Raw genomic sequence first — 14,175 nt, 5'->3', positions numbered from 1 at the left:
GTTCAAAACTTCTTGGGTCCGCATGAGTTTTGAATCAAGCTGATATCTATTTACATGCTGCAGGAAAATAAACATCATGGTGGGCCGTAGGAAGGTTTTAATGGTGGGTGTCATTATCTCCACTGTTTCATGTGGTGTGGTCCTCATGATCCTTGGATCTGCCTCATTTTTGGTATTATGCCCTTAAATGATATGAAAATAACGGATGGACGGCGTGGATAAAACATATACGTCACGGTGGGCCCCACAGTGACCGGGTCTTCGAGTATTCCGCATCCCAGATTTCCTCCGCAGGTGGCACGATGGCGGGAAAGGATGTTGCTTCGCAACATGGCATCCCGTCCCATTCCCAGCGGGAGCGGATTAGGTGCGCCCCGGCTACCTAAGATGGTGCGACCCTAACCGTGGGCCCCAACTCGATGTATGTGTAATAAATCCATGCCGTCCATCCATTTTTAAAGATAATTTCAGGTCTGGTTCCAAAACATTAATTAGATATAAATATCGAATGGACTACACCATAGGAAACAGTGGTGATTGAACGCCCACCATTAAAAAAATTCCTAGGGCCACCGCAATGTTTATTTTCCATCCAATATATTGATAAGGTAAAAAATACCAGGATGAAGAAATAAAAATAAAAATAAAAACAAATATAAACTCAATCTACAAATTTTTTGGCCCATAAGAAGTTTTTAATGGTCAATCACCACTTTTTTCTATATTGTGGTCAACCTGTGATTTTAATACACTTTATTTTTTGTCTCAAGATCTAAAAGAATCTTTAAAAACGGATGGACGGTGTGGATATGATAAAAAATTATCAAGATGGGCTCCACTTCAGGGCTGCACCTAATCCACTCCGTTCCTGGCTGCACGTGACGAATTTGTTTTGCTGATGTAGCTACTTAGGCGTGTGTCTCCACCCACTGGGCCCCATAAGCTAATCCAATGATCGGAACCGTCTACATTTTGGAATCTATTCTGTAAAGTCTAATTTAGCAAATTTACGATGAATGGATGATTGTAACCATCACTTTCGGTAAATGAATTAGGACAGTTCGAAAATTATCAGCGGCTTGAAAATATCTTTTTCTCTAGCGGTGAAAAGAATATGAACGGTTCAGATCATCGGACCATCTAAGAATATGGCGTGGCAACGCACGCTGGATGCCGTGTCGCAGGGGATGCAAAACGAACTCTCCTTGCATTTATACTCCGACTCTTGCTTGCCGTACACGTGCTTCCCGAACTAAAGAGGTGCTGCTGTTGCTACTTTCGAGTCAGCAAGTAACTCTCCGGACACGTACAGAACACGTGTCAGGCTTCTGTATATCGTACGCCGGGTGTGTAACAAACTTCCCTTGCGTACCAGTCGCCAAGCAAAGACGCTGAAGAGAAAAGCTCTAATACTCTGGCAGAGCGTGATGGATGATACACAGTCACTTAAAAATTCAACAAATTGGCATTTAAATAGACAAAGTAAACGGTCCAGATTATGATACAAAGAGTAAATGTATCATAAACCAAAAGTAAATTTATTTGATTATTCGACTATTGGATTGGTGGAAATTTATTAGACGGTGGAAATAAAAATATCCAACATTCCTGTTTCCACAAACAAGTGTCCACGAATCAACGGTTAGAATTGTTCAACCAATCTAATCTTTCTATTGATATTTTTTTTTCTCTCAGTGGGATTCACAACCCGATCGGTTTTTTTTTTTTTTTTGGTGATTTAATATACGCCACGTATACAAATTTAGAGTGCCTGCATACGAAGTGTTTTAAACGTATCATATAAGGAAAGAGATTGCCCCTGCTGTTTATCTGCCAGCAGATTTCTCTTTCCTCCTGTTTTATCTATCTACGGAAGCCATCAAAGCTGTGTTGAATCCACCGTACTTAATAGGAAATCCACTCCGTCCATTAGGTGATTAACGGGTTTGATGTAAGATACACACCAAGGTGGCCCCACATACATCTATGGGTGGCATTCCAACACCATTGTTCCCTGTGGTGTGGCCCAGCTGAGTGTGGATCTTGTCTTTTTTTTTTTTTTTTTTCCTTTTTTGTCACATGTTATAGAATTGAGGACAGAACCTTATGAACGGAGTGGATTTTACATACCCAACATGGTCGGTCCCACAAGCTTGGGTGAGCTGAGTAAAACGCAGAGGTTTGCTGTGATACATCCCGATGTATGGTCAAAAGATATGTCCGGACTCCAGCCACTGGATTTAGGCTATTATCAACGACCCAAACCGCTTATTTGATAGGGATCCACTTGGATGTGAGATTTCCAAAAGTAAATCACGGATTGAATATTTAACGTGTTGATTATACAAAGGTTATGATGACCGTTCGTATTCAAAGAAAAAGAAAAAGAAAATCACTAAAGCCTTTATGTTTGATTTCCAAAGTCAGACTCGTCATATGAGCGGTTTGGATCACTGGAATATGATCCATATTCAAATGTAACAGTCCCACGTATCGTTCTACAATACATCGGGTTGTATTCAAGCAAACCTCAACATGAATCCGGTCGGTCAAACTCATCCTCGCATGCGAGTAGGATTTTAGAATCTTCATCGTACACGCGAGTAGCTCCCTCACATGTGGCGCGCTTTTGCCATACAAATGGTTGTTTCTCGTCCTACTCCGCGACGAAAGGCGCGGGCTCTCCCTCTCTCATTCACGAGAAGAAATCAAAACCCTTCTCTTTCTCTCTGTTTTCCGCCATTCACGCCCACAAAACAGAGCCCTAGAAACTCAAAAACTCCATCCAAATCCAATCGGTTTATGGATAATATCTCATATCTTGTAAAAAAATCTCATCTTCTTCCTCTTTTGCTTCGATTTTCGTCCCAGTTTCTGCCTGATTTGCTTCTTTAATCGATCCATTTCCGATCCTTTCATCGGGAGAATGCGGAATCATTCGGAACTCGCTGCGTCGGCATCTTTCTCAATGAGGAAGCTTAATCCCGAGGGATCTTCTTCGATGAAGAAGCCGAATTTCGAGATGCGCAGTGTCAGCAGTGCGGGAGATCGGCGGGAAGCTGCTGTGGAGAGGAAGAAGTATCCGATCAGGGCGGAGGAATATATGCTGCTGGAGGAGGTGGGCCAGGGCGTCAGTGCGTCTGTTTACCGTGCGCTTTGCGTCCCATTCGATGAGGTTGTCGCGATCAAGATCCTCGATTTCGAGCGGAATAACAGCGATCTGGTAAATTCATGGGCCTTCATCTTTCGTTGCCGCCGCCAATCTGTTTTGTTTTGATATTTTCAGCTTCCCAGCAGTGGTTTTATATATATTTTATTTAAATTAGGCTTTCTTGAAATTACTTTAATTGGAGGGTTTTTTGTGACCAATTGGAATTTTACTGGATAAAAACGGGTGGTGAAATCTTCAGCTGAAATTGAAACTTGCGGATTTTTTTTTAAAATTATTTATTTATTTATTTATTTTTTCCAATTTTGCTTGATTGTTTTGGGATAATGTTGGGGCGTCCCTAAGGATATTGATTCAGGCCAGACAACAAAGGTAGAAAAATCGCATCCAGGGGAATGCAGTTCTGGTTCTCTCAGCTGCCCAAAAGGTGCAGTTGAATGGATGGCTGCGCATTCTGCTAGAATATTCAGTTTTCCTGAGATTTGGGGCATCCCCAAACTCACCCTTAGGCCCTGTTTTGTTTCCACTAAAAAATGGTTTGGTATCATTTTAGTTAACAGTAATTGTGTATTAGATATCATAGTTTATATTAATTATGGTTTATCAATATTATTTTTAATCATTTCCAAGATCTCTAATACATAATCAACGTAAAAAAAGAAAAAAAAGAAAAAAAAGAAAAAAGAGATGAACTCATTTTAAGTGGGAACCAAACAGCGCATAGGCATTTTTTTTTTGGCATTCCCAGATTGGCATTGAATTTGGTCTTGATGGTGATTCCAATAGATTTGGATAAACATAAAGCAACGAGCGTGTTTGTGTTGGGGTTTTCTTTAAAGCTCATCTGGTAATGTGCAATTTCTGCCCCTAATTCAACATTCATGTGACTATGGAGTCGGAATGTAGTCCGCCTGAAAGTTATGAAACTCCCAAACGCAATATCTCCACAATATTTGGTAGGGAATGGATTGGAGTGGACCTGGGTTGGTTGAGTGTTTGGGTGGTGGGCCCAGCCTGTCCATGACTCCTAGCTCATGGGCTGGGCTGGACTCAGGCATGCCTCAGCCTATCCTGTCCTGCCTCTATTTGCCAACGTGCAGATGTGCAAATTAAAACAGGCAGCATGTTTATGTCAATAAATATACTGTTTGGATCTACCTCAAATTGCCACTGGGTCAGATATGACATGGTGATTTGGAGATTCTTTTGTATTTGCATCTCGAAAGGTCTGACTCTACCCCCAAATCCACATGTGGATAACTCCCAAGTCGTCCTTGAAGTTCTTGTGAAGTAGATTTGGAACACGCATCAGCTGCAAGAAGCAGTAACACCGAAACAGGGCAGTAAACAATTTCAGTCGTCAATTTCCTTGTCTCATTGTCTCTATGATGATGTAAACAGCTTCCTTTTAATTTGATTTTTGAGTTGGTGCATGTCAGATTCCATGCAATAAATGGTACTGACCTATTGATAATTAGCGGTACCAACCTGACAAACTGTTGACTACTGCACATGGTGATTGATCCGGACCTTCCAATCAGCAGGCCACACATTGGATGAGGTACATGAGAAAAACTGTCCCAATTAGAGGTTCAAATGTTCAGTAAAAAAATTGGAGTAACAGTGAAGGAAAAAGTCCACTGATAGAAAGATTCAAAACACTTGACTACTGCAGTTGTTTGTCAACCAATTGATGAGTTGCCCTGTCAAAATTTCTGTACATGTCATATTTGCAACTCTTGAGTTATAGAGGTGGTGCCAATTAAATCATACATTTATTGGATTTGGCCAATGTTTAGTTTATACAGTTGTAATTGAACTGTTGAAGTAGTTGAGTTAATATTTTGTCAGTTTCTGAGATTGTGTTGCTAGTTTCTATCAACATTAGGACTTAAGATGGTTTTGGCGACACTTGATTTATCAATTAAGAGAGTTTGCAACTTAGCTAAGTATATGTAAAAGCTATAACCTGATTCTGCAAGAATGTTCTGCCACTTCAGATTCATGATTAGAGAGTCGATAAATGTTGGCCTGAATGATTTACCTTGCGCCAATAATTTTAATCTATGTGAATCATAAATGATTGATGAAGGTTATTTTTGTTCCTGTATTGGATAGGGTCCTGTGCCTGGACAAGCAAATATTTTGTTGATGTGCATGATTTGTACCCGTGGGGCCAATAATTAGGTGATTTGGGAACATTGATCTGGTAGGCCCACCATGTAAGGGAACGGGCTCTATTGGATGAGTGATACTTTGAAAGAAGATGTTGTGGCATTGAGAAAAGGATTGTGGTTGCTAATGAGTTCTTTGGCCTGTTTATATATATATATATATATATATATATATATATATAGACACACACACATATAAAATTTTAAAGATAAAGAATTTTATTTAGCAAAGCCAAGATAAATGGAAATAAAGCATAAGAAAGAAAGAAAAAACAAGAACACAACAAAAGAAAAGGCAAAGTGATGAGGACATCACATCACGATATATATATATATATATATATATATAGACACACACACATATAAAATTTTAAAGATCAAGAATTTTATTTAGCAAAGCCAAGATAAATGGAAATAAAGCATAAGAAAGAAAGAAAAAACAAGAACACAACAAAAGAAAAGGCAAAGTGATGAGGACATCACATCACGCACGCCTTTATGCATGTATCAGAGGAGGAGGTGAGCCCCGGTCTCTCTGTTACTAGGGGTGTATCCGTGCTGAAGACCCCATATTGCATGTATATGGGTTGTTTGAGGGAGTGATTCAGACCATCAAATTTGATGGACGCGACAATCGGATCATCGGATCGCATGGAATACATGATTGGGCCATTGATCGTGGGTCATCTTTCATTGGAGGACATCATATATATTTAGGATTGTTTTATGAGTTATTTAACTTATTTTCAGCTTGAGTTGTGTTTTTTGGACTATTTGAGGGGTTTTATATGTTTTTCTTAGAGTAGGAGTCAAAATACATGAAACAGGGACAATATTGTAATTTTGAAAAGTTTCTGAGACTTTATGTGTGTGCTGGGGGGTTGGGGGGGATTTCTCTCTAAAAAAAATGAGGGCGGATTTCTCTCTAAAAACAACGTAGGCTTCTTCGTTTCTTCTTCATGTGATGTGAAGACTTTTTCCATGCAATTTGGAACGAAGATCGGTGCAATGCCCTTCTTCAACCATGGGTGTGCGAGGCTTCCAACTATCAACCATTGATTTTTTCCTTCTCCATTTGAAGTATTTTGTTGACATTTCATCTTCTTCTTGTTCCAAACCTCCAATAGCCTTCCAAAACCCCTTCTTTGCTTTCCACTTGACATTCCCCATCAACCCCTTCCAGTACAGACCAAACCCTAACCGCCCAAGCCTCACACGTGTAACCTCTCACTAATGGTGGGATTTCTCTCTAAAAACAAATGAAGGCTTCTTCATTTCTTCTTCATGTGATGTGAAGACTTGTTCCATGCAATTTGGAACGAAGATCGGTGCGATGCCCTTCTGCAACCATGGGAGTGTGAGGCTTCCAACTATCAACCATTGATTTTTTCCTTCTCCATTTGAGGTATTTTGTTGAGATTTCATCTTCTTTTTGTTCCAAACCTCCAATAGCCTTCCAAAACCCCTTCTTTGCTTTCCCCTGACATTCACCATCAACCCCTTCTACTGCGGACCAAACCCTAGCCGCCCAAGCCCCACATGTGTGACCGTACGACGTACGGCCACACGTGTGGACCCCGTGGGCTGGTCTGTATGGCCACCCTCTTCCCCTTTTGTTTTCCTTTAGATTCTCCATCAAAACCCTCTTAATCCTAGACCTAAACCCTAACCCTAACCCTAAGTTCCCAAATTTCCCAAACCCTAAAACCTTAATTTCCTTAATTCACTTCAATTCCCAAACACTCAATCATCCAAACCCTAATTCCTTTAATTACAACCCTAAATCCCCAAAATTTTCTCATCCAATTGGAACAATTAAGCCCTGATTTCATTCTTCCCCAAATTTCTGTAACCCTAGACTTACCCTTATCTTGATTTAACAAACCCTAGGTAGCATTAGGTTTTCCTCCTTGAATTAGACGTAACCCTATGCTATTTGGATGCCCCTTCATCCATTAGATCCTAGTTTTCCGTATTTAATGATTATGTAGGACGATGCTTGACATCTTAGCCTTGAACTATGTATAAATTCTTCTTAGAATTTTGAGATTTGTGGTGATGTTAACATAATTTGTGATTTTTATTAATTAATTTAATTTTGCTGATTGATCTCACTCATTATTTGGCTTCATACATTAGTCTTGCATCATATTTGGTATCATAGACCTAGGTTTAGCATAGGATTTTTGTGTTGCACTTAGTTTAAGAGTTACAGTTAGGGTAGAATTTACATCTAGGGTTGTTAGAATATGCATTGCATATAGAATGTGGGTTCATCTTGCTGAATTTTATTCCTAGTTTGGAATAACCCATTGCTGAATTTCTAGCTAGCATTCTCCACAATCCACATTACCATTGCTGAATTTTCAGCGTAGTAATCTTACGTTGTCACCTTGCTGAATTTCCAGTTTGTAATTTTCAGATTACACTCTTGCTGAATTTTCAGCTTGGTAATCTTGGATTGCCAACCTGCTGAATTTCAGCGTAGTATTTAGGGTTAATGACTTTCTGAATTTTCAAATTAGTGTCTCTAGTGTGTCCAATTTGATATCTAGGTTGGTTTTAATTTTTGTCATAACATTACCTTAGGATTTATGTTTTCCCTTTTAGAGTTTCCTTGTGTATGCCCACTCGTTCTGGAAGTAGTTTTTGTCTGCATCCCACTATGAATCTAGAACAAATTGCTGAGGCCCTTAATACTATCCACCATCGTCTAATGGCCATTGAAGCGCACAATAGGACCACTGCTACTTAATTAACCGCGACCAATGTGCGTGTCAATCAGCTTGAGGCCTCCCTTCAGGTGAACCTTGACACCGGGGAAGATGTTCGATCTCAAGCTGGGGATCAAGTTGATAGGTGAGGACGTGGTCGTGGTTGAGCACAAGTGCAACCACAACTTCAGGACCATCATGACCATTATGACCCAAACATGCAAGGCATAAAGAGTGTGAAAGTTGAGGCTCCCAGTTTTGATGGTTACTTAGATCCCAAGGCATTCCTTAGCTGGATGACAGACATGGACCACTATTTTGAGTGGTATGATATATCTGATGCCCGTCGAATGAGATTTGCTAAGATGAAGCTAGGCCAAACTTTTTTGGACCAATATGGAATGTAAGATTAAGAGGAGTGGAGAACCCTCAGTGGTACACTGGCTTGAGAGGAAAGAAGTACTTAAGGAAAAGTATCTCCCTCTCTCTTATCGCCAAAGGCTCCTAGACTAATGGCATGCCTTGCCCTAGGAGTCCATGAGTGTGTCAGAACACATTGCCAAGTTTGATGAATACATGATGCGATGTGGCGTTGATGAGGACATGATGATTACACTATCTAGATTCAGGATTGGCCTCTGATTCAAGATACAACGAGAACTTTATTCTTGTGACATTGGCACCTTGGAGCACATGTACCAAGTGGTGCAGGACATCGAGCACTATCTCAAAGCACCAGTTGGGAGGCGATTTGACTCTCGGGATTGAAGTGTTAAGACTATTCTTCAAGGGACGAAGTCTAATGTAGGGAGTCAATCCAAGCCCTAAGTTGGTTCCTAATCCAACCCTAGAGATGTTAAAGGAAAGTGAATAACAAGTGCTAGCTCTAGGGGAGGTGAGCCAATGCGGTGCTTCAATTGCCATGGGTTGGGTCATTATGCGCATCAGTGTCCCTCGAAAGAGAGAAACAAGGCCCTAGTGATTGGTGAAGGTGAGAATGAGGGAGACTAATACAACAACTATGAAGAAGATATTCATCTACCCAAATGTCACTAGTGCTCATGACGAGGAGGTAGAGGGGAAGATGAGACCACACTACTTGCATTAGTCAGGTGTACCTTGACCAATGCTAAGGAGATTGATGACTGGCGTTGGACTACGATTTTTTACTCCTATGCAAAATGTGGAGAAAAGAATTATAAGGTGATCGTCGATAGTGGTAGCTGTGCAAATGTGGTCTCCATCGGCACTTTATCCCGTTTGGGTTTGAAACCCAAACCTCATCCTCGGCCTTTTAGAGTTTCATGGATCGACTCATCTTGCTGCCTGTCACCCAACGATGTCTTGTGCTTGTTCATTTTGGATCCTATTTAGACTTGTTGTGGTGTGATGTTTTGCCCATGAATGTCGGACACATCATTTTGAGGCAACCTTGGTTATTTGATCGCGATGTGACGATATATAGTTGCTTGAATGTGTGCTCATTCATGCATCAGGGCAATAAGGTCACTTTAGTTCCTCTCCCACCAAAAGCAATGTAGAGAAGAAAGCCGAGGGGAAGTTGAGTAACCCAAGGGATACGAGGAAATCCCAATGTAAATCTTTCCATGCTATAAACGCCAAGGAGTTTGAGAGAGAGAGACTGAGGTAGATTCGATGGTGTACGCCTTAGTGGCTAGAGAAGTCACACCCAAGGTTAGTGTAGAGGGACCCCCTGAGGTAATTCCGATTATGGATGAGTTTCACGATGTATTCCTAGAGGACCTACCGGATGAGCTTCCCCCATGTGGGATATCCAGCATGCCATTGATCTTGTCCCTAGGGTGACCCTACCAAACCTTCCTCATTGTCGAATGAACCCTACGGAGCATGTAGAGTTGAGGAAGCAAGTTGATGAGCTCCTTAGGAAGGATTTCATTTAGGAGAGTTTGACTCCGTGCATCGTGCCAACGCTTTTGACACTCGAGAAAGATGGGACGTGGCGCATGTGTGTGGACAGTAGAGCCATCAATAAGATCACGGTCAAGTATCGGTTTCCCATACCACGTCTTGACGATATGCTAGACATGATGGTGGGTGCCACCATCTTTTCGAAGATTGACCTCAAGAGCAGGTATCACCAGATACATATTTGCAGAGGAGATGAATGCACTCCACTTTCTTCTGCCTAGAAGCCCGCTTCACTTGCATGCCAAGGATAGAAGAGACCATAGATGAAGGCTGGCATTACCCAATAAACACCAACCAGCTCTAACACTTGATCCAAATCTCCGAAGAATAAGAGCAATGGAGGAAGTGGTAGTCGATGAACTCAGCATCTTGTAGATAGAGGAGACAAGCATTGGGAAGAATCAATCCCTTTTCCCTAGATTATCAATAGTAAGAACCTGATTCTTGTTGACCAGCTAGCAAAAGCTGCCACTTTGAGGAGAGCCCCATAAGACCACAAGGCACTTGAATGACAGCAGGTGACCGGGAGCTACATGCCGTAAGAAGAACACAGAAAGATTCAGAGAAGGCTCTCGAACTAGCGTGGCCCCAAACCAGATAATCATATGAACTTCCTCATCTAAGAGATTTCTCCTCAGTGACGAAATCTAAACCCCACCCTCCCCTTGCCAAGAAAAACATTCAGCTAACGATATGTTTTTGACAAAATTGACAGCTGATAAGGTAGGGAAAGCGAACCTAAGAGAGGAATCACCACACTAAGGGTCCTTCCAAAATCTAATGCGCTCTTCTTTACCTAGAGCAAACCTCAGATTCAAGAACAGATTTGGGGCCAACTTAGCAATCCCTTTCGAAAGGAAGAGCGATAAAGGGAGGACGGTTAGTTTGACACCTTGAAGGGGCAAGGCCGTACTTGGCCACTAGGATTGATCTCCATAGACTATAACTCTCGTAACCAAACCGCCAAACCCATTTCCCCAAAAGGGCCTTGTTGAATAGATCAAGGCGCCTTATACCCGCCCCACCATCCACATAGGGGGTATAGACCTCCCTCCAGTTGAGAAGGCAAAATTTTTGGAGAAGAGCTTCCTTGCCACAAGAAATTTCTTCGAAGCTTTTCAATACAAGTGATAACCGACTTAAGGCAAGGAAACAACGACATGTAATATTAGGGCACGTTGGAGACGGATGCCTTAATGAGGGTGATTTTATCCCCTAGGGAAAGTAACTCACTTTTCCAGGGGGAAAGTTTTCTTTCCATATTCTTGATGATTTTATCTTACAAGGGTAAGGCCAGTTTGCCAAAGAGGGAGACCCAAATAGGCTGTAGGGAAGGGAACAAACTCCACATCCAAAAGACTCCGCCAGGGAGGTTGTATCCTCACTCGACCAATTGATCTCAAAGAATAGACTTTTGGATATGTTAATCTTCAGACTTGAAATAACTTGGAACCAATAGATGGTCATACTCAAGAAATTGATCATGAAATCCATCGCTTTGCAAAAAGGTAAGGTATTATCATTGTACTGGAGATGACAAATTCGTTGCAGATAATTCTCTGTCTTGAAACCCTAGAATGAACCCACCTTCTGTCCCATAAAAAGCATACAACTGAGCGCTTCTAAAACAAGAACAAGGGGGAAGGGAGATAAGAGATCACCTTGTCTTAGATCATGGGATGCTCTGAAGAAACCAATGGGGAATCCGCTTATAATCATAGTGAATTTTGCAGAGGAAACACAGGTTCTAATCCAAGCTCTCCATTTTTCTCGAAAACCCACACGATTGAGCATACTATCTAAAAAAGGACCATTCAATTGAAATCGTGTCGAATAGGATCCATAGCCTATGCGTGGAAGCTTGGCGAGGATATGGAATGAAGGCTATGTCCTAAATGGGGAAGTGATTAGGACCGAATAAAATTTGTCTTTTAAACACACAATTGCTTACTTAAACTAATATGCAATTAAACTAAGTAAGACAATGTAACAATAAGGCTTCACATAGACTACAAATGCTACACCATTCAAGCAACTAGTCTATAAATGATAGAGTACATGTGTGTGTAGGATGTCCTAACATTCATCCAATCATACATGCATATAATTAAGCATTCATCACATAAGCATAATTAAACAAATGCTTAAAGATAATCCCAAACACAAGTCTGTATAGTGGTTTGGTTTCCCTATTCCACTCTCGATGGAAGCACTCAACCCATGAATGTATTGGATTTCACTATCGGAGGTTTTAAATCAGGTTCACGTCTAACCTTTAACAATGCAACACAAGGATCGACTCATTCAGAGACTTACGTGGTTTTCTATAGGCTTGCCACGAACCTCGGTCCTAGTCCAAGGACTTATGTTTACTCCTGCCGGAGGCTCTCTTGGGGACTAACACGCACACACTCATGTCCAGTGGCCTACTCATGGACTTTGATTTAGGTCCTACACAAGAACCTAGTCGAGTTTGACAATTCAAACTCTACACTCAATCCTACACAAGGAATGAGTGTATATGGACTCACTTATTGACACTTGTCGAATATAGCATCATTGATGCACCATCTAGGGTTGGTTGATCTATACTCTCCCATGCTTTAATCATCTTCCCGTTGCTCTCTCGATCATGATGCCGGTGCTTTGCCAAGGCTTTAGCTCCAAGATCAAACACCTTGCATGTAGTGTTCCTTTGAGGTGACCAAGGTGATGGGAGGTTAGTGAATTCTCTTACAATAAGTGAGAATATTGTAATTCTAGGGGATTCACCTAGATGAGTCTTTTAGAGGATTTATATAAGGATATTCTTATAAAGGTTGGGTCTAAACTCTAAAAAGTGGTAGAGTTCAAGCACATGTTCAAGGTGGAGGTTGAAATCCTCATTGGAGTATTAATCTCAAGGAAAATGACTTAGAACTCATTGGTTTAGAGGCTTGGGATGAGGGATATGATCATGGAATCACCTAAGCACCAAAAATCCATCAAAATGCCCAAGAACCGAATGCCCTTTTATAAGAAACCATATTCCAAATGACTAGTTTAACAGCTTTCTTGATGGGATCGAAAGACCATTCGATGGGATCGAGCATACTGTCGATCCTATAGAGAAAATTCAGAAATATATCTGTTGAGTTGTTGAACTGTTTCTTGGATCGGATCTTCAAGGGCATCGAAACCCATCGACAAACTATTGATGGGATCGAAGTCCACTCGAAAACTGCTATTTTGAGCAGGTATGTTTATAGCAGCTGTGCATCTCTTTTAGCCTTATTTATCATGTTCTAATTAAGCACGTAAGGCTAAGGGATAATCAAGAAGGTTTACCTATAAGGTCAGGGATCATCTAGAGGTTCAAGGGTTGTTTTGGGTCAAGGGTCAAGGTCCCTAAGGCATCTCATTTACCCGTTCTTTGCTCCTTGATGCTCATGTCCTCTTTTGTCTTCGGTCTTCAGCTTCCAAGGGCTCAACTGACTACATGACACATGGACTCACGTGATTGACAAACAAGGTGCACAAATCAATACATTAACATCAACATGATCGTAAGCCTTTTCAAATTCAACTCACTCATTTAATGTAATTTGCCAAATTGCTTCTAGGCTAAAGGCTTTATTTGACCATTTCGGTATATTGTGGTTGATGAATTGGCCAAGGGAGGGTGGCCTCATTTTTCTATTGTGTTGAGAACTTGTTCCCTCATCCTTGATTTGTCTTTTTTTTTTTTTTTTCCTTTTCTTTTTAATTAAGTCTCTCTCTCTCTCTCTAAATTTTTTTTTTTAAAAAAAGAAAAAAAAAAGGAAGAAAAAAAAGAAGAAACAAGAAAAAAAGAAGAATAAGATGGTGGATACCCCAAATTAGATCTGATCCCTTTGATCATTGGAAATTTTACAATGAATGTGGATGCTTGCTGTATTTTTTCGACTTGTTATGTTATTTTAGGCTAACTTTTATGATCTTCCTATGAGGGTAATTTTTGGAGCAACCCCTATCCAAGACGGGGCTGTCAACAATCTGGATCATTGAACAATGGGCTCCACATGCATGAAATCCTGCAAAAACAAGCATATTTTCTGATGTGCTGAACCCTATGTCTCCTTTGTTTTGGATGCCTAGGCGTGCAACTGTTTCATATTATTGAATTATGAATGATTTTACTTTCTTTTTT

The 14,175-nt window shown here is 40.8% G+C and overlaps 1 protein-coding gene across 18 annotated transcripts in view; it reads left to right on the top strand.

Moving 5' to 3' along the window:
- The first annotated feature begins 2,652 nt into the window (after positions 1–2,652).
- Positions 2,653–14,175, top strand: part of LOC131256878 (serine/threonine-protein kinase BLUS1) — a 58,851-nt gene continuing 47,328 nt past the window's right edge. For all 18 annotated transcript variants that reach the window (XR_009176999.1, XR_009176998.1, XR_009177000.1 and 15 more), the window contains exon 1: positions 2,653–3,223. Coding sequence is in view for 14 of the 18 variants with exons in the window: in XM_058257952.1 (XP_058113935.1) it covers positions 2,927–3,223 (297 nt within the window). In the remaining 4 variants the exon portion in view is untranslated. The remainder of the gene's footprint in view (positions 3,224–14,175) is intronic.

This window comes from Magnolia sinica, chromosome 9 (assembly GCF_029962835.1).
Source record: "Magnolia sinica isolate HGM2019 chromosome 9, MsV1, whole genome shotgun sequence".
Lineage (NCBI taxonomy): Eukaryota > Viridiplantae > Streptophyta > Magnoliopsida > Magnoliales > Magnoliaceae > Magnolia > Magnolia sinica.
This window is presented reverse-complemented; position numbering and strand designations above follow the sequence as displayed.